This window comes from Carlito syrichta, unplaced genomic scaffold (genome assembly GCF_000164805.1).
Source record: "Carlito syrichta isolate Samal-C Ts95f unplaced genomic scaffold, Tarsius_syrichta-2.0.1 Scaffold256582, whole genome shotgun sequence".
Classification (NCBI taxonomy): Eukaryota; Metazoa; Chordata; class Mammalia; order Primates; family Tarsiidae; genus Carlito; species Carlito syrichta.
Window position 1 is genome coordinate 372,268 of NW_007200678.1, and position 17,302 is coordinate 389,569.

At 50.2% G+C, this 17,302-nt stretch overlaps 1 protein-coding gene across 1 annotated transcript in view; it reads right to left on the bottom strand.

Moving 5' to 3' along the window:
* Nucleotides 1–11,179: 11,179 nt before the first annotated feature.
* The window catches only part of LOC103253907 (endothelin-converting enzyme-like 1), a 7,194-nt gene continuing 1,071 nt past the window's right edge, over nucleotides 11,180–17,302 (bottom strand). The window contains 17 exon segments of the mRNA XM_008052113.2: nucleotides 11,180–11,597; nucleotides 11,747–11,823; nucleotides 12,073–12,168; nucleotides 12,560–12,625; nucleotides 12,947–13,071; nucleotides 13,235–13,302; nucleotides 13,886–13,937; nucleotides 14,014–14,072; nucleotides 14,361–14,464; nucleotides 14,624–14,698; nucleotides 14,932–15,030; nucleotides 15,496–15,718; nucleotides 16,045–16,169; nucleotides 16,385–16,477; nucleotides 16,564–16,674; nucleotides 16,763–16,831; nucleotides 17,184–17,245. Coding sequence (XP_008050304.1) covers nucleotides 11,498–11,597; nucleotides 11,747–11,823; nucleotides 12,073–12,168; nucleotides 12,560–12,625; nucleotides 12,947–13,071; nucleotides 13,235–13,302; nucleotides 13,886–13,937; nucleotides 14,014–14,072; nucleotides 14,361–14,464; nucleotides 14,624–14,698; nucleotides 14,932–15,030; nucleotides 15,496–15,718; nucleotides 16,045–16,169; nucleotides 16,385–16,477; nucleotides 16,564–16,674; nucleotides 16,763–16,831; nucleotides 17,184–17,245 — 1,604 coding nt within the window. The 3' untranslated portion in view covers nucleotides 11,180–11,497.

Sequence of the window (17,302 nt, forward strand, 5' to 3'; positions counted from 1 at the left end):
GCAGCCTCGCCTACTGGGCTCTGGGGATCCTACCGCCTCAGCCTTCCAAGTAGCTGGAATTACAGGCATGCACTACCACGCCCGGCTGATTTTTTGATTAATTGTAGAGATGAGGTCTCGCTGCCCAGGCGGGTCTCAAACCCGCGGGCTCAGGCAATCCACTCACCTCAGCCTCCCAAAGGCATGGGATTACAGGCTGAGCCACCGAGCCGGCTTAACATGATATTTCGATATATGTTTACATTGTGGAGTGATCAAGTTCGATTACTTGGCATATCCACTATCTCAAATATTTATCATTTCCTTGTGATAAGGACATCTAAAACCCTATCTTCTGGCTATTTTGAAATACATAATACATTATTGCGAACTATAGTCACATTGCTGTGCAATAGAGCAACAGAACTTATTCCTTCTATCTAACTGTAACTTTTTTTTGTTTTGTTTTGTTTTTGGCAACAAAGATGGGATGTGAACTCATCTAACTGTAACTTTGTAACCATTAACCAAGGTCTTCCCCTCCCCTTTTATCTCCCCTCTGTGCCTGGATTATTTCGCTTAATATAAAATCCTCTTGGTTCATCCACATTGTCAAAAATGACAGAATTTCCTGTTTTTGTAAGGCTGAATAGTGTTTCATTATGTATATATGCTACACTTGAAAAATCCATTCATCCACTGAGGAACACTTAGGTCGTTTCCATTTCTTGGCTACAGTGAATAATGCTGCAATGAACTTGAGAGTGCAGACATCTCTTCAGCATACTGAGTTCAATCCTTTTTGGTAAATACCCTGTGGTGGGATTGCTGAATTATATGCCACAGGTCAATTCTATTTTTAGGTTTTTGAGGAACTTCATTCATTCTGCTCTCCAAAATGGGTGTACAAAATCATAATACCATAATGTCTTTCCTCCATATCCTTGCCAACACTTGTTATCTTTCGTCTTTCTTTTTCTTTTTTTTTTTTTTTTTTTGAGTTGGAGTCTCACTCTGTCACCCAGACTGGAGTGCAGTGGCCACTCCCGGCCACCGCAGCCTCGACCCGCTGGGCTCCGGCGATCCTTCCGCCTCAGCCTTCCAAGTAACCGGAATTACAGGCATGCGCTACCACGCCCCAATGATTTTGTGATTTATTGTAGAGATGAGGTCTTGCTGCCCAGGCAGGTCTCGAACCCGCGGGCTCAGGCAATCCACTCACCTCAGCCTCCCAAAATTTCATCTTTCTTATAACAGCCCATCTAGCAGACATGAGGTGCTATCCCATTGTGGTTCTAACTTGCATTTCTCTGATGATTAGAGATATTGAGTACTTTTTCATATATCTGTTGACCATTTGCATGTCTTCTTTTGAGAAGCATCTATTCATTTGCTCTCCCCCCTTTTTAAAAATAAGGTTTTTTTTCTTGTTACTGAGTAGCTTGAATTCCTTGCATGCTTTGGATATTGGCCTTATACCTGATGTATGATTTACAAATATTTTCTCCCAATCTGTTAGTTGTCCCTTCGCTCTATTAACTGTTTCCTTTGCTGTGCAGAAGCATTTTAGCTTGATGCAATCCCACTTGCCTATTTTTGCTTTAGTTGCCTGTGTATTGGGTGTCATATTCAAGAAATCACTGTATAAATCAGCATCATGGAAGTTTCCCCCTATGTTTTCTTCTAGTAGTTTTACAGTTTCAGGTCTTACATGTTTTTAGTTGAGTCTTGTATAAGTAGTGACTTTTATCTGTACGTGGCTATCCAGTTTTCCCCAACACCATTTATTAAGAGACTGTCCAGTCTCCATTGTGTGTTCTTGGCACTTTGTCAAAAATTGATTAACCATAATCAATTAATACATTTCTGGGCCCTCTCCCCTCTTCCATTGGTTAATGTGTCTGTTTTTATGTCAGTATCATGTTGTTTTAATTACTATAGCTTTGTAATATATTTTTGAAATATGGTAATGTAATGCCTCTGGTTTTGTTGCTGCTGTTGTTGTTGTTTTAAATTCAAGATTATTCTGGCTATTCAGTCTTTTATGGTTCCATATAAATTTTGAATTGTTTTTCTACTTCTGTGAAGAATTACACTGAAATTTTTTTTTCTTTTATTTTTTCTTTCTTTCCTTCCTCCCTTCCTCTTTCTTGACATTCTTTTATCACCTATGCTGGAATGTATAGTGACATGATCATAGATAACCGCAACCTCAGACTCCTGGGCTCAAATGATCATCCCCACCTCAGCCTCCCAAGTAGCTAGGACTACAGGTGTGCATCACCATGCCTGGCTACTTTTTACATTTTTTTGTAGAGATGGGGTTCTTTCTATGTTGCCCAAGCTGGTCTTGAACTCCTGACCTCAACCAATGCTCCCACTTCAGCCTCTTAAAGGGTTGGGATTACAAGTATGAGCTACAGCACCCAGTCCTGACATTGGAATTTTGATAGAGATTACATTGAATTTGTAAATCGCTTTGGATAGTATGACCATTTTAACAATATTAATTCTTTCAATCTGTGAACATGGGATATCTTTTCATTTATTTGTGTCATCTTTGATTTCTTTCATCAATGTTTTATAGTTTTCAATACATATTTTTCACTTCTTTGGCTAAATTTACCCCCAGGTATTTTTTAATGCAATTGTAAATGGAATTGTTTTCTTAATTTCTTTTTCAAACAGTTAGTTGCTAGTATGTAGAAAAACTATTTTTGTTTTTGTTTTTGTTTTGAGTCAGGGTCTCACCCTGTCACCAAGGCAGTGGCATGATCACATATCACTGCAGCCTCTACCTCCTCCTGGGTTCAGGTGATCCTACCACCTCAACTTCCTGAGTAGCTGGGACTACAAGTATGTGCCACCATACTTTGCTAGTTTTTTGTAGAGATGGGTGTCACTATGCTGCCTAGGCTGGTCTTGAACCCCTAGGCTCAAGCAATCCTTTCACCTCAGCTTCTCAAAGTGCTGGGATTATAGGAGTGAGCCACTGCACCTGGTCCCACCACAGCTTTTTGTAAGTTGATTATGTATCTGTAATTTTACTGAATTTGTTTATCAATTCTAACAGGTTTGAGGGGAGTCTTTAGGATTTTTTTATTTTATTTTATTTCTATTTTCATTTTTATTTAGTTGGAGTCTCACTCTGTCACTCAGGCTGGAGTGCAGTGGCATGCTCACAGCCTTCACATCATCAACCCACTGGGCTCTGGTGATCCTTCTATTTCAGTCTTCCAATTAGCCAGAACTACAGGTGCATGCTACCACATCCAGCTAATTTTTTTTTTATTGTAGAGATGAGGTCTCACCAAGTTGCCCGGTCTGGTTTTCAACCTGCAGGCTCAGGCAATCCACTCGCCTTAGCCTCCCAAAATGCTGGGATTACAGGTTAAGTCACCAAGCCCAGCCAATAGGATTTTTATATGTAAGATTATAAAATTGTTGTCAGCAAACAGAGACAAATGCATTCATTCTTTCCTATTAGGGTGCCTTTTATTTTTCTTGCTTAATTGCTCTGGCTAGAATTTCCAGTACTATGCTGAACAGAAGTAGTGAAAATGGGCATCTTTGTCTTGTTCCTGATCTTAAAGGAAATACTTTCAACTTTTCACCATTGAGTATAATGCTAGTTGTGGGTCTGTCATATATGACATTTACTGAGTTGAGGAACATTCCTTGCATGCTAAATTTGTTGAGTTTTTATCTAGAAAAAGATTGAATTTTATCAAATGCTTCTTCTGCATCTATTAAGATGAATACATTATTTTTGTCTTTCATTCTGCTAGTATAGTGAATCACATTTATTGATTTACATATGTTGAACAAATCTTCCATTCCAGGAATAAATCCCACTTGATCACGGTGTACAGTCTTTTTTTTGAGTTGGAGTCTCACTCGGTTGCCCAGACTGGAGTGCAGTGGCCGCTTCCGGCCACCGTAGACTCGACCTGCTGGGCTCCGGCGATCCTTCCGCCTCAGTCTTCCAAGTAGCTGGAACTACAGGCGTGCACTACCACGCCCGGCTGATTTTTGATTTATTGTAGAGATGAGGTCTCGCCAAGTTGCCCAGGTGGGTCTTGAACCCACGGGTTCAGGCAATTCACTCACGGAATTACAGGCTGAGCCACCGAGCCCAGCCATGTCTCTTCTTTCATTTCTGATTTTATTTGAGACTTTTCTGCTTTTTGTTTGTTTTTAGTCTAGGTAAGGGTTTGTCAATTTTGTTCAGCTTAAAAAAAATCCAACTCTTAGTTTTGTTGATCTTTTCTGTTTTTGTAGTCTCGATTTCATTTATTTCTGCTCTAACATTTGTTATTTCTTTCCTTCTACTAACTTTGGCCTTCATTTGTTCTCCTTTTTCTAGTTCCTTGAAATGTAACATTAGTTTGTTTATTGGGGATCTTTCTTCTTTTTTGATGTAGGCATTTATTGCTATAAACTTCTCTCTTAGTTTTTACTGCATCCCATTAGTTTTGGTATGTTATGTTTCCATTTTTGTTTGTTTCCAGATATTTTTAAATTTCCCCTTTAAATTTCCTCTTTTATTCAATAGTTGTTCAGAAGATATTGTTTAGTTTCCACACGTGTTAATTTCCCATAACTCCTTCTGTTATTGATTTCTAGTATCATACTATTGTGTTTGGAAAAGATACTTGAGATGATTTCAATCTTTTTAAATTTGTTAAGGCTTGCTCTGTGGCCTAATGTGTGATCTATCCTGGAAAATGTTCCATGAGCACTTGAGAAGAATGTGTATTGTGTTGCTGTTCGGTGGAATGTTCTATAGCCTTTTGAGGTAGGTAGGTAGATGATAGATAGATAGATAGATAGATAGATAGATATTGATCTGCTAGGTCCATTTGGTCTAAAGTGAAGTCCAAGTCCTATGTTTTCTTACTGACTTTCTATTTGAATGACTTATCCAATGTTGAAATTCACTACTAATGTTGTGTTGTAGTCTATGTCTCCCTTCAGCTCTCTTAATGTTTTATTTATTTACTTACTTACTTATTGTAGAGTTGGGAGTCTCACTATGGTGCCCAGGTTGGTCTCAAATTCCTGGCCTCAAGTGATTTCCCTTTTAACTTCTAACAATTTGATTACAATGTGTTTTGGTGCAGGTCTTTTTGGGTTCAGCTTATTGATGACCTTTGGGCTTCCTGACTCTGGGTTTCTGTTTTCTTCTCCAAGATTTCAAAGTGTTCTGCCATTGTTCCTGTGAGTGTGTTGTCTATCCCTATCTTTTTTTTCTGGCATACCAATAATGTATAAGTTGTTCTGCTTGATGGTGTGTCATAAGTCTCTTAAACTATCTTCACTCCTTTTCCAGTTATCTGTCCTCGAACTCACTGATTCTTTCCTCTGCTTGATCTAATCTGCTGTTGATCTTCCCTTTTCAGTTTAGTTATAGATTCTCCAGCTCTCTGAATTCTGTTTGGTACTTTAAAATAATTTCTGTCTCTTTGTTGAAATTCTTAATTTGTTCTCATATAGCTCTCCTGACCCTGAGAGCATCTTTATGACCACTATTTTGAATCCCCTGTTGGGTAAATTATATATCTCCACTTCACTTGTATTGGTTCTTCACTGGAGATTTGTCTTGTTTTTTTTTGTTGTTGTTGTTTTGTTTTGTTTTGCTTTTTTCTATTTGGAATATATTTTCCTGTCTCTTCATCTTCCTTGACTTTCTGTGTTGGTTTCTTTGAATTAGATAGGACAAATACTTCTCCTTGTCTTTTCAGACTGGTCTTATATAGAAGAATCTCACCAATCCATCTGGCCAGAGATTTGAAGATGACTGTCAAATCTTTATGTTTGTTCGGACTGTTTTTGGTTGTCCCTGGAGTTTAAGATGTGCCACATTATGTCAGTATTCCAAGACCAGTGAGGTTGGAGCCAGACTCTCTAGATGTAGCTGAAAAGGTTGATGTGTTGGATGTGTGCTGCCTGTCCCTTCTGCCCCCAGGACTAGGAGATTTAGGATATAGTCCCTTGAATGGATGTTGTGAAAGCTGAGGTACTTAATGTAAGGGACAAACAGGGAGCTGTGATTTTTAAGCCCCTTCTCTGCACTGCTCCCAGAGGATGAAGCCCTTGGAAGTGCTTGTTGTGGCTGTATAAAACTGCTACATTTTATTCTGTGGTCTAGGTAGGGGTCCCCAACCCTTGGGCCATGGACTAGTACTAGTCTTTGTCCTGTTAGGAACCAGGCCGCACAGCAAGAGATGAGCTCCGCCTTCTGTCATATCAGTCATGACATTAGACTCTCATAGGAGCACAAATCCTGTTGTGAACTGTGCGTGCGAGGAATCTAGGTTGCATGCTCCTTATGAGAATCAAATGCCTGATAATTCGCACTCCTCCTGCCCCCACCCCTCATCTGTAGAAAAACTGTCTTCCACAAAACCAGTCCCTGATGCCAAAAAGGTTGGGGACTGCTGGTCTAGAGAGACTTATGTGTATCTGATTCCCTCTGTTCCCAGAATTGAAGTGAGAGTTAACTATGGGAAACTTAGAGATAGGGTGCTATATGAAAGGCCTAGACCCTCTTCTCCAGAGGGAGAAACTGGGTGTTGGTGATTCCTTCCCAGTTGCATGGTGAGGTACTCAGGGCAGGTCCATGCCTGAGTGTTTCTCTTCTTTCCTACCCATTCAATATGATTATTTTCTCAGTTGCCCAGGGTAGGAGTCTCTCAACTGGTCTTTGATTTTCAGAGGAAACTGATTTGTGACTAGATTTATTTGGTGCATTCATGGATGGAGAGGGAACCAGGAGTTTCCTATTTCACCATATTGCTCAAAGTCAGTAGACCAGCTGTCAGGAATGGTGACCTGAGCCAGTGACACAGAATAAAAAGAGACACAATTGATAGTGAGAAGAGTGGGAGTCACAGTCAGGGAGTCATGCGAGATGTCACCTCTAAGATGGGCTGCAAGCATGTGAGGGCGGAGAACCCTCAACCCAGGCAGATGTGAAAAAAGCCCCAGAGAGAGGCCCCAAGATGAGCCACAATCCATGTCACATGAACAGCAGTAAGGACAAAGGGGTGGGGTATTTGGTCTGGAGGGAAGAAGCAGCCTGGGGCTCACTTAGACCAGGTGAAGAAGGGTTACAGGGGGCAATGACACCACCAGGACACCAGGGTGTGGTTTCCAGTGCATTATAGGGACTCTGCAGGAAAAGGCAGGTCAGGACACAGCTAGAATTCTCCCCAAGGAGAAGGGCCTTGGGAAGTGGGAGTCCCCAGCCCTGGTGGTTTTCCAGGCAAGGCCGAGTGACTGCCTGATGGATGCTGCAGAGAAGACCTGCTCTCCTCAGACAAGGATGAAGTACAGTTCATGGCTGCCAAGATCCTGGTCAGTTATGAGCCATCCAAATCTGTCGGCTCCAAAATGCAATGACAATTGAGCTTACAGAGCTAGGACTTCCTTGGGGTAGATGGGCTGAGTTTCACATTGTCCTGAAACCTTCTATAAGCATATGAAGGAACTATAAGTAGCATGAGCGGTGGCCTGTATTTTTCTCCATAAAATACTCTCAAGGATCGGCTCTTATGAATCAATTGCTGTGCAGTGACCTAGACCCCAGAGGGCAGGTTGCTGATCCCAAAGCCTAAATGATCTCAGTTTCTTAAAAAGTCCCTTTCACCCTCGTGGGCTGGGGGAGGCGATGGAAGTGTCCGGTGGCCTCTTCCAAGGGAAGCAGGAAGGGGAAGATGTTAATTGAAACACAAACAGATTATAGTCTCTCCTGCTTTTTAAGGACTGGGAGGTGGAGAAATTCATATCTGTAAAGAAAAAAAAATCCTCTGCAGTCTGGCTGGTACAGAGCTCATGGGGAATGGACTCTTGAGCCCTGCCATGTCCAGCCACCAGGTGTCTCTAAGGGCACGCCCTCAGGGGGCAGAGAGAGTTCAGCCTCTGGACAAGCCTGGAGCCAGCTAGGGGAAGGGGGAATTACTCTTTATAATAAATCCAGGGAAAGTGGTTCCTCCAGTCAGCTTGAGTGAAGGGAGAGGAGCCCAGAAGTGGGAGGGAGGAGATAAACAGATCTCAGCAGCTGACAGGCCCCGACCCCTCAGCACCCCAAAACTTCAGCAAAGTCTGTGACTCCACCTAGTATTGTATGGGTGGTACCTTGGGCAGGAAAGGAATTGGGGCACTGCCCAGCATTGGGGGCATGAAGGTGGGAAAGGACCAGTACACCCAAGGGATCATGTGAAGAAACTCCCTGAGAATCCATCCCAGAGGTATTTGCATATGGAGGACTCTGGACTTCCAACATATTTGGAATAGGGACTCCAGGTATTCAAAAACATTGCATCTCGCAAGCTGGGGCACCCAGGGTGCTGGACATCTGGGTCAGCATAGAAGCAACCACAGAGGTGGCAGAAACTTAAACTAGGGCTCCATGGAATTAGAATGGTCTGGGGCTCAGGGCTACTCAGTGGCACTAGATGTCCTGAGCCCCTTCCTGGGTGTCTCAGAAATTCCAGGACCACCAAGCTGGCTCTGAGCCCAGCCCCCACATTCATCGGTGTCCTCTCTTTGGCTCTAGGGATGGAAGTTTGGTTACAAGCCCCCACTCTAGCTGGTTTCAAATCCTTCCTGAATCTATAGAGGTGGCACACACAGGGCCCCCAAGGCGGAGGTACACCTCTGACATCCTTGGCCCTGAGGACTCTGAGTCCGGCTCATGTAGATGGACTCTGTCTCACAGTCAGGATGTGGGGACTTCTGAGGTGGCAACCATGTAGCCCTGGGGAGCGAGGAAGGGGTGCATATACCAATCCATCACTGCAAGAAGCTGCAAGCCAGCACTGGGGGAGCCCCTCACCCCTCATCTGCTGATGGTGCCACTGGGGGTCCAAGAGGGCGCATTCCTTGCCAAACTCACCCAGCAATAACCCCTGGGCTCAAGGCCTGCTAAAAAAGCTGTGGATGACAGAACCAGACACTGTGCAGAGGCTCAGCCAGCCCAGAGGATGCTGCCTAGATAGGCAGGCCCTTTGCACATGGTCACACAGGTAGATGCCTGGAAGCTTAAGCGCAGTTGTAAACCATCTCCCAACTTCTTTATTTCCCTGCTATTAAGTGCTTAGTGAAGATTGCTTTCTACCATCCCAATGAGCTGTCCTCAGAGAAGCCTGTTGTGCTATGGTGAGCCCACCTTGGGGAACAGATGGAGCCAGCCCCATGACCACTTCTAGAATCACCCAGAAAGAGCATTCACCACTCAGTTGATTCCTTCTCTCACTGAACACTGGGGAACTGGGGCCAGGTAGGCAACTGTGCTGAGGTCATTCACACTCCTCCACCCCAAGAGAATCACAGTCAGCAAATCCCCAGGGCGGGTCTTAGAACAAGGACTGGCAGACAAAGAAATGGCTGCAGTCTCTGCTATGTGAGTGGTTTCCTAACAGAACACATCATGGGCTGAGACTGAGTATAGCATGGACACTGAGCTTCACAGGACTCTGACACGAGCAGTATGGCCTAGGGCGGGCATGTGGGCCCCTCTGTTAAAGGGGCTGTCCCTGTTACTCTGTCTGCTCACTGAGATACAATGAGGATGCTCCTAGGGCATGTGTGGAAAAGCAGTTTGGGAACTAGTGGGTGACACACAGTGATGCTGGGCATCAGGCAACCTGCTCTGGACCAGCCTCAAGGCCAGGAACCTCGTATCCTCTCTCAGACTTCTCCTTCCATCGGTTCCCACTGGCATCCTCAGCAGGGCACAGAGAGAAGGGAGTTGGCCCTAGGAGTGTCCAGGCCTCACAGCACTTCCTGAGTAGGGCAGAAGTGACCCCGTCAGTTCTGCTGAAAGTTCACCTCACAAGTCCCCCTGACCCTTAGGCATCCCTTAAGCTAGCAGGGAGACAGGAGGGATTGGCCTTGGATAGAGCTGGAAAACTGGGGTACCCAAGGGTAGGGGCAAGAGACTGAGCCTGGAGATCCCAATTCCAAGCAGGATCCCAAGCCAGAGGGATGGAGCGGGTCATGGGGTGTGAAGGGTCCCAGACACTAGGCCTCATCCAGGTAGTTGGCACCTCAAGACAGGGAGAGGGCTGTCTGTCTGCTCCAGCTGCCTGAGGGATGCCAGGATGACATGGTATGTGTGCGCCCAGTTCAGGAAGAAAGGTATAGAAACACAGCACCTCCACAGGGCCCGAAGTCCTCCAAGGAGCATCCATGGAACCCTTGACAGGCAGCTCTGACTTGGGCTCTGTGCCCAGGACCAAAGGGTATGCCCTCTGCCGTCTTCCCTGGTACACCTCGAACCCAGTGCCAGCCACCTGCAGACTGGAGCAGCCACACCCCTTCCTAGACTAGCCACACCCGTAAGTGTCCTCAGTTCCAGCCTCCTCCTCAGGGCCATGTGTTATTGGCATACTCAACACTCAGACAACAGGGACTTTTAAAATGTCATTCAAGGCAGGTATAAGGTGGTGTCAGATGTTCTCTGACTGTCATAATGACAGGAGCTGGGTTGGCAAGAGATTCACCACTTCAATGTGAGTCAGGGAAACTGGTCACACCTGGCAGTGCTCAGAGAGGGGTTGACCCCCTTAGGCTGCCCCTGAAATAAGAAAAATACAGCTGGGAGGAAGGCCAGGTGCCTACTAGCCCCCATCAATGCCAACACTGGGGATCCCCTAGTGGGACTGCCAGATATGAGACTGCCCCTTCCCAGTGCCTCCCCTCCACGACTGGGCAGGGCTGGCCAGGCAGCCTTGTTTGGCCCAGGCAGCACATGTTCCCCGTCCATCCTCATCCACGCTGGGAGCTTCACCACTCCTTTCCTCTCCTCTCCCCAGGAGCCCACCTCCAGGCTGGAGGAGAAGCCAAGAGGTCATGTGGGCCGACCTCCACCTCCAAGTAAGTGAGGGCTACAATCCCCCTTTCCAGGGGAGAAGCTGAGGCCTAAGGCAGACGTTCAGGAGACACAAGACCCAGCATCACTCTGGAATGCAGGTCACCGGGCCATGAGGCTGAACTGGGGGTGCCTCAGTACTGGGCAGGAAGCCCAAGTGGAGGGAGGCTGGGCCAAGGAGGAATAAAGCTTAGTGGAACAGAACAGAGGTGGCTGACCCAGGACAACCAGGAGACAAGAAGGTCCTCTCTAGGGCCCCAGTTGTGCTGAGCCTCCCCGCAGAGAGCTCTCCCCAGCTCTGGGGACCCTTGAAAAGGCCAAGGCAACAGTACAGTGATTTATTGACGAGACTTAGCAGCAAGAACACAGCGAAGTTGGGGCCTGTACAATCCAGCCTGGCAGAGGGTCTGGCCCCCTTAGAGCCAAATCTGGGGAACTCTCTCCCCCACAACCCCCCGAGTCTAGCCCCACCCCTGCTCCAGGCCCCTCCTGAAATGAGGGACAGCAGAAGGGTGGGTCCTGGAGGGGCTGGGAAGGCAGGTGGCACCAGAGCAGGGCCGGCACCGGGTGCATGCCTGCCCCGGCAGCTGGCAGGAGGCAATTCGTGCGGGGCGGTAGGGGCGTGCAGGCAGGTAGCTAGGCTCACCACACAGAGCACTTGTGAGCAGGGTTCATGGGCGAGTCCTTGGGACAGTGGAAGGCCCGGCCAAACTCCTCAAATTGGGATACACTGCCCAGTACCCTGGGACAGGGGGAGAAACCCATGCAGTCTGGAGCCCAGTGGCCACCTCCACCCCAGCTGCCAGGGTTGACTTCTATCCCTTTCCATCTCCACTGCTCCCATCCCAGACAGAAGGAGGGGATGAGGCCCCGGTAGGCCAGTGGGTATACCTGTAGTGCTCAGGTGCATGCTTGTCGGTCAACACCTGAAGGTAGATGGACTGCGAGCGCCGCTTGATGCACCAGTTCTGGGCCCGGGAGGAAGCGGAGGAAGGAGGGAGAGGTGAAGCCAGCCGTCCACTGCCCACTCTCCCAAGGCACGTTAGGACATAAGGCCCTTCTCAGAACCACAGGGCCTTCTGGAGGAGATGGGTGATGGGCAACAGGCTGGACTCTCAGGGCCAGCCATGCAAGGCCTAGCAAGGCAGGGCTGGGACTGATCCTGGATGCTGTGTCCCCGCCCCCTGGCCCCAAGTCCAGTCCCCCACCCGGCCCACCTGGGCAAAGGCAATGAAGAAGAGTTGGTTGTGTGTGTACTTGAGCCGGTGCAGCGGGTGCTCTGGGCCATGCTCTCGCACCCACTTCTGATAGGCCTGGGGACACAGAGCATGGACCTGCTGTGCCCGCCCTGCCTTGAGCACTGCTCCCTCTCCATCCTCCGCCCAGTCGGCCCGTCATGGAATGCTGGGCCCAGGATAATGCCAGCTCCTCACCAGCCCCAGCTCCGCACATCACCCACCACGCTGAGTCCTTAGCCCCAGGAGATACCATCCCCTCCAGGCAGCCCTCTCTGCTCTCCGCATGAAGGTAGGGCCTGTGAATCCTTCCTCTTCCAGTGGACCGTGTCCCCAGCACAGGCGCTGCCCCAGGCCCGGCCAGAGCCAGCAAGATAAGCAGGGAAGGGCAGCTATGTCTCTGATCTGGAGTCTTCATCATCTCTCCCCGCCCCCAGCAGGGACAGAGGGCCAGGCAGGGGTGGCTCACATAGTAGGCAAGCTTGAGGCCACCCATGTCTGCGATGTTCTCCCCAAGTGTGTGCTTCCCATTCACCTGTCGAGAAGGGAAGAGGCTAGAGGACTGCCTGGGGCCCTACTGCCTCCCTCGGGGATTGTAACCCTGGGCACCGGCCCCCAACTCCTACCCACTCTTTCCTTCCCCTACCCCTAGTTTCGAGGGTCTAACCCCTTTTCATTCTCCCCCAACCCCTGTGCCCTGTGAGTCTGTGTGTATCTGTTACATGCCCGGTGAGTGAGCACAGGAACTGAGTTTGTGCAGGGACCTGGACCCAGGTGTACGAATGGGTGTGTATGATGCTCATAGTCTGTGCCCAGCGGCCTGAGGGGCACAAGGGGCAGGGTGTGGGTGTCTCACCCGCTGGTTATAAACGGTGAAGTTGTCATAGAGGCGGACAATGCACTCGGCTTTGCGCAGGAAGCGACTGTAGGAGGCCTCCGTCCACCAGTGCAGCAGGTTCCCAGAGCGGTCATACTGGCCCCCTGGGGGCAGGGGGTGAGCAGGCTGACACTGACCCTCACCCCAGAGCATGTGTTCCTCCCGACTCACTAGCTCCAGTCAGCCCATCACCCACCCTGCACCCCCCACTGTCCAACTTCTCCCTCCTCCCGTCCAGCCACACTCTAAGGTCCCAACAGGCCTCACCCCAGTCATCGTAGCCATGGGTCAGCTCATGTCCAATGATGGTGCCGATGCCCCCGTAGTTCAGAGACCTGGCCCCATGGTACCAGTGTCAGGCCCAGCACTCACCACCCTCTAAGAACCCTATGCTGCTGCCCAGGCCCCAGAGGCCCCTAGCCAGGCCAGAAAGTGGCCCAGGAAGGCCATGGAGGCATGGGCATAGTCTTGGGACACTGGTGCCTCAGCTTCCTCCTGGGCTATATGAAACAGGCCAATGACACCTGTTCAGCTGCCTTTTAGGAAACAACATCTCATGGAGCTAGTGGCAGTGTGAAACAAGGCTGGAGGGAGATAGGAGGGAAACTGAGGCACCTATGTGGGGATTTGGCCTCCTACCTCATCATCAGGGTTACTTCACTTTTGAAATACCCACAAGCCTCAAATAAGCAAGGAAGACCCCAGGAAACTAAAAATTAAAAAAACCTACACCTTTTTCTAAACAACCTAGGATGAAGTGGGACTATGGGGACCCAGGGTTCACAGTTGTCATGATTCTGGGGACCCAGTTAGGTTCTGGGGCGGTCTGAGCTGCGCCACTGCACCCGCACATTTACTAGGTGAGTTCTGTATGCCAGCCCCGCCCTCAGCCACATCCAGTGTAGGTGCTATACTCACTGTGGGAAGTCAGGGTCATACAGGGTGGGCTGCAGGATACCCGCAGGAAACACTACAGGAAGGGCATGGTCACTGGGAGAACCGCTCACTTTCAGACCCCACCCCCCGTGGAGATGTGCCCCCCTTACCCATCTGGTTCTTGTTGGGTAGATAGTAGGCATTGAGCGCCTGTGGGGGAAGCAGCCACCTGCAGGTAGAGGCTGGCTCAGCTGGGAGAGGCACAACCTCCCCAACTACCCTCACATCCTAGCTTCCTCTCCTTGAAGGCTGTGCTGGTGGTCAAGCCACAGCCAGATCCTCACAGTTCATCATCTGTGCCATTCCCAGGCTGGGCCACCACCCTGACAACCCCCTCCCCACGACCTGCACTGGCCCATATGCCCCCCCTCATCCGCATGGCTATAAGGTGGTTTGCTCCACCAGGTCCTCTCCCCATGATGCTCCTCTGACCCCCAGCTCTGGGCCAGGCACCCACGTGGACTTGTCCACCTCCTGCCGAATCTTCTTGACTGAGAGCTGGATGCTGAAGCGGATGCTGTTTAGGATGTTCTTGAAGTAGGTCTTCTCATGGACCTCAAACTGCATGGGGGATGGGAAGAGCTTAGAGGCAGGCCGGGGTAGGGGTAAACCAGGCAGGGCCACAGGCCTGAACATGCAGGCCATGTGACCTTCCAGGTGCCACAAGATGAGGTGCCATGTCATTCATGGTCAGGCTGGCAGGCAGAGGAATAGACCCACCTCATATTCCTTGTCTACAGCCTCAGGTTTGAGCAGGAAGTCCGGGTAGCCAACCATCACCATCATGTACTGAAGCTGTAAGCCACAGTGTGTGTGAGGGTGGCCCGGGACCTCGGAAGACAGTCCCCCACCCCACAAAAGGCGGAAGCACTAGACCAGTTTGGGATAAGCATTGAGGTAGGGGAGGTAGGCCTGGTAATGTCAACTCCACAAAGGCCTCTTTTTCCCTTTTGTTCTCTTTCATTGGCATACGGTAGGCTCCCAACAAATGTGCACAGCACCAACAGAAGGCACTGGGGGGCCCTCACCTTGGCCCGGGCAGCTGCCCTGGTCTCAGCGTCCATCCAATCCAGCTCCTCTAGGCGCTGGCCCAGGATGTACTTGATATCTTCCACCAGCTGCTGCACCTGGTGGTTCAGGGGTTAGGGAGCAAGGGTCATTTCAGCATGTTTTCACTCTGGGTCCCAGGTTCCTGGCACAAGGGGTAGCCCTGTGCTTCCCCATCACATCCTAAGCCACATGTGGTGCTGAGCATCAAAGGGACAGGTCCTGCACCTCCATCATAAGTCTGGAAGGAGTAAACTTCCCCAGCAAAGACCACAGACATCCCTAAGGCCGTGGCTTCTGAGCATGGCTGAGAAGACTAGGCAGGAAGGTGGCAGGGAGGGCTGCCTGCAGCTGACAGACCAAGTAGGCTTCCTGGAGGAGGAGGCCTGCAGAGGAGCAGCCTGGAACCTCAGAGCCCTATGTAGGGCCTGGTACCATTGGCTGTAGGGGGATGTATAGAGCTCCTCATGCTCAGACCATGGGCTCAGAGGGTTCCACACCAAGTTCTGCACATGTACCCCCACCCTAAAACCAGGGCTGCCCACCTTGGCTTTGCTGGAGGCTGAGAAGTGCTCATGTACAAAGAGAGCTCCGAGTGCCATTCCAAAGTGGCGGTTAGCCTGACCCAGGCAGACCCGGGCCAGCTCCTGTGGCTTGTCACTGCCCTCCATTTCGCGTGCCAGCTCATGCAGTGCCTCACGGAATGGCGATGACAGGTGCTCACTCAGGACCACAACCACACGCCACACCAGATAGTTATGCAGAATCCTAGAGGCCAGGGGTAGTGGGTGGATGTCCAGAGAGACATGAATACAGGCCACCCAAGGGCATCCCCCAATCTGGGTCTGGACCCAGCACCCACACAGCCCCATAAAGAAGAGCTGAGAGGTCGTTACAAATATGCAGAGTAGGTAGGAAAGCCAGGATCTGCATCTAGGGATTTAGTCTCCTCTTCCAGTGCTCACCACCTGCCTCCCCCGTGTGGTCACCAGAGATGGAGGTGAAAATTCAGAGTCTACCCAGCAAACAGGTCCCTGGGTGCAGGGGAGGGGTCTGGAGGCTGGTGGCAAAAGAGTGGCCACCTGCAGCCATACCTGTGGGGTGTGGAGCGAATGAGCTGGGACACCTGCTGCATGTAGTCCGTGGCCAGCAGCACCACCTCCTCGTCCTCCGAGAAGTCCTCCTGGAAGATCTGGTCCAGCAGCCACTTCCACCGCAGCTGTGGGGCCGAGAGCAGCGGCAGTGAGGCTGGAAGGAGCAGGGGCCACACAGAAGGGGAAAGGGGATAGGGACAGACAATAAAAGGACAGGAGAGTCCATGGCCAGAGAAGGCCTTGCCCATCCCTGGGGAGAGGTGACCCAGTATTCCCAGCATCAGTAGCATCAGTGCCACGCCCCCCACCTGCCTGTCCAGTGGGACTGAGCCACACTCACATGGGGGGTGATCTTCTGCAGCTGCCCAAGCGTCACCTTGTTGTACATGGAACTGACATCTCGCCGTAAGTCATCATACTCTGACACTGTGATCTGAGGTTGACATCAGAGTTGACCCACTTCTGCCCTGTGGTGCACTGCCCCCAGCCCAGGGCAGCCCCCAGCCCTGGCTTGCTCACATTGGCCAGGCGCTGCTCCAGCTGTAGGATCTCCTGGGCCTTCTGCTCCACAGCATCAGCACCCAGGAGACTGAGCACACGCTCCATGAACACCCTGTAAGCTGCCAGGATCTGCACCAGGAGAGGGGGCTCGACAATGGGGACGATCCTGGCCTGGGTCCACCAGGCCTTCCCTGCCACCCATCCCACACCCCAGCACCTTCTCGCTCTCCTCATCCTGAGCTAGGTACAGGGTTCTCTCTGGCAGGGTGAGCCCATCCTGGTCAATCTGGGGAGGGAGATAGGGTCCAGAGGTCAGAGGTCAATATGCCAGGTTCCCTAAACAGACAGAATTCCCACCTAAATACCTAAACGGAGGGCATACCAGACATGCATTGTCACAGGCTCTAGGAAATCAGTCCCTCACCGCACTCAGACAAGCTGGTCAAAAGCCCCCTCCCTGACTGTCCCCACCCGGGGCTCCCAACTTCTTCCTGTAGTAAGCCTGCCCTTTCTCTGCCGGTAAGGGGCACTCTTGGGTCTCCACGATCCTCTCCCCCACCCCCCCACCGAAAGCTGGGACCCCTGGTCTTCCAGGCCAGCCCGTCTGAGCAGAGCTGTTGCCCTATCCAGTTTTACACCCCTCCCTCTGCGCCCTCACCGCCTGCAGGAGGGCTGGAAAACTGTGGCTCCCGCGGCTCCGCTAAACACCGCAATTACCCGAGGGAAATTACTCGCGCCCTCCTCCCGCGTCTGCCTG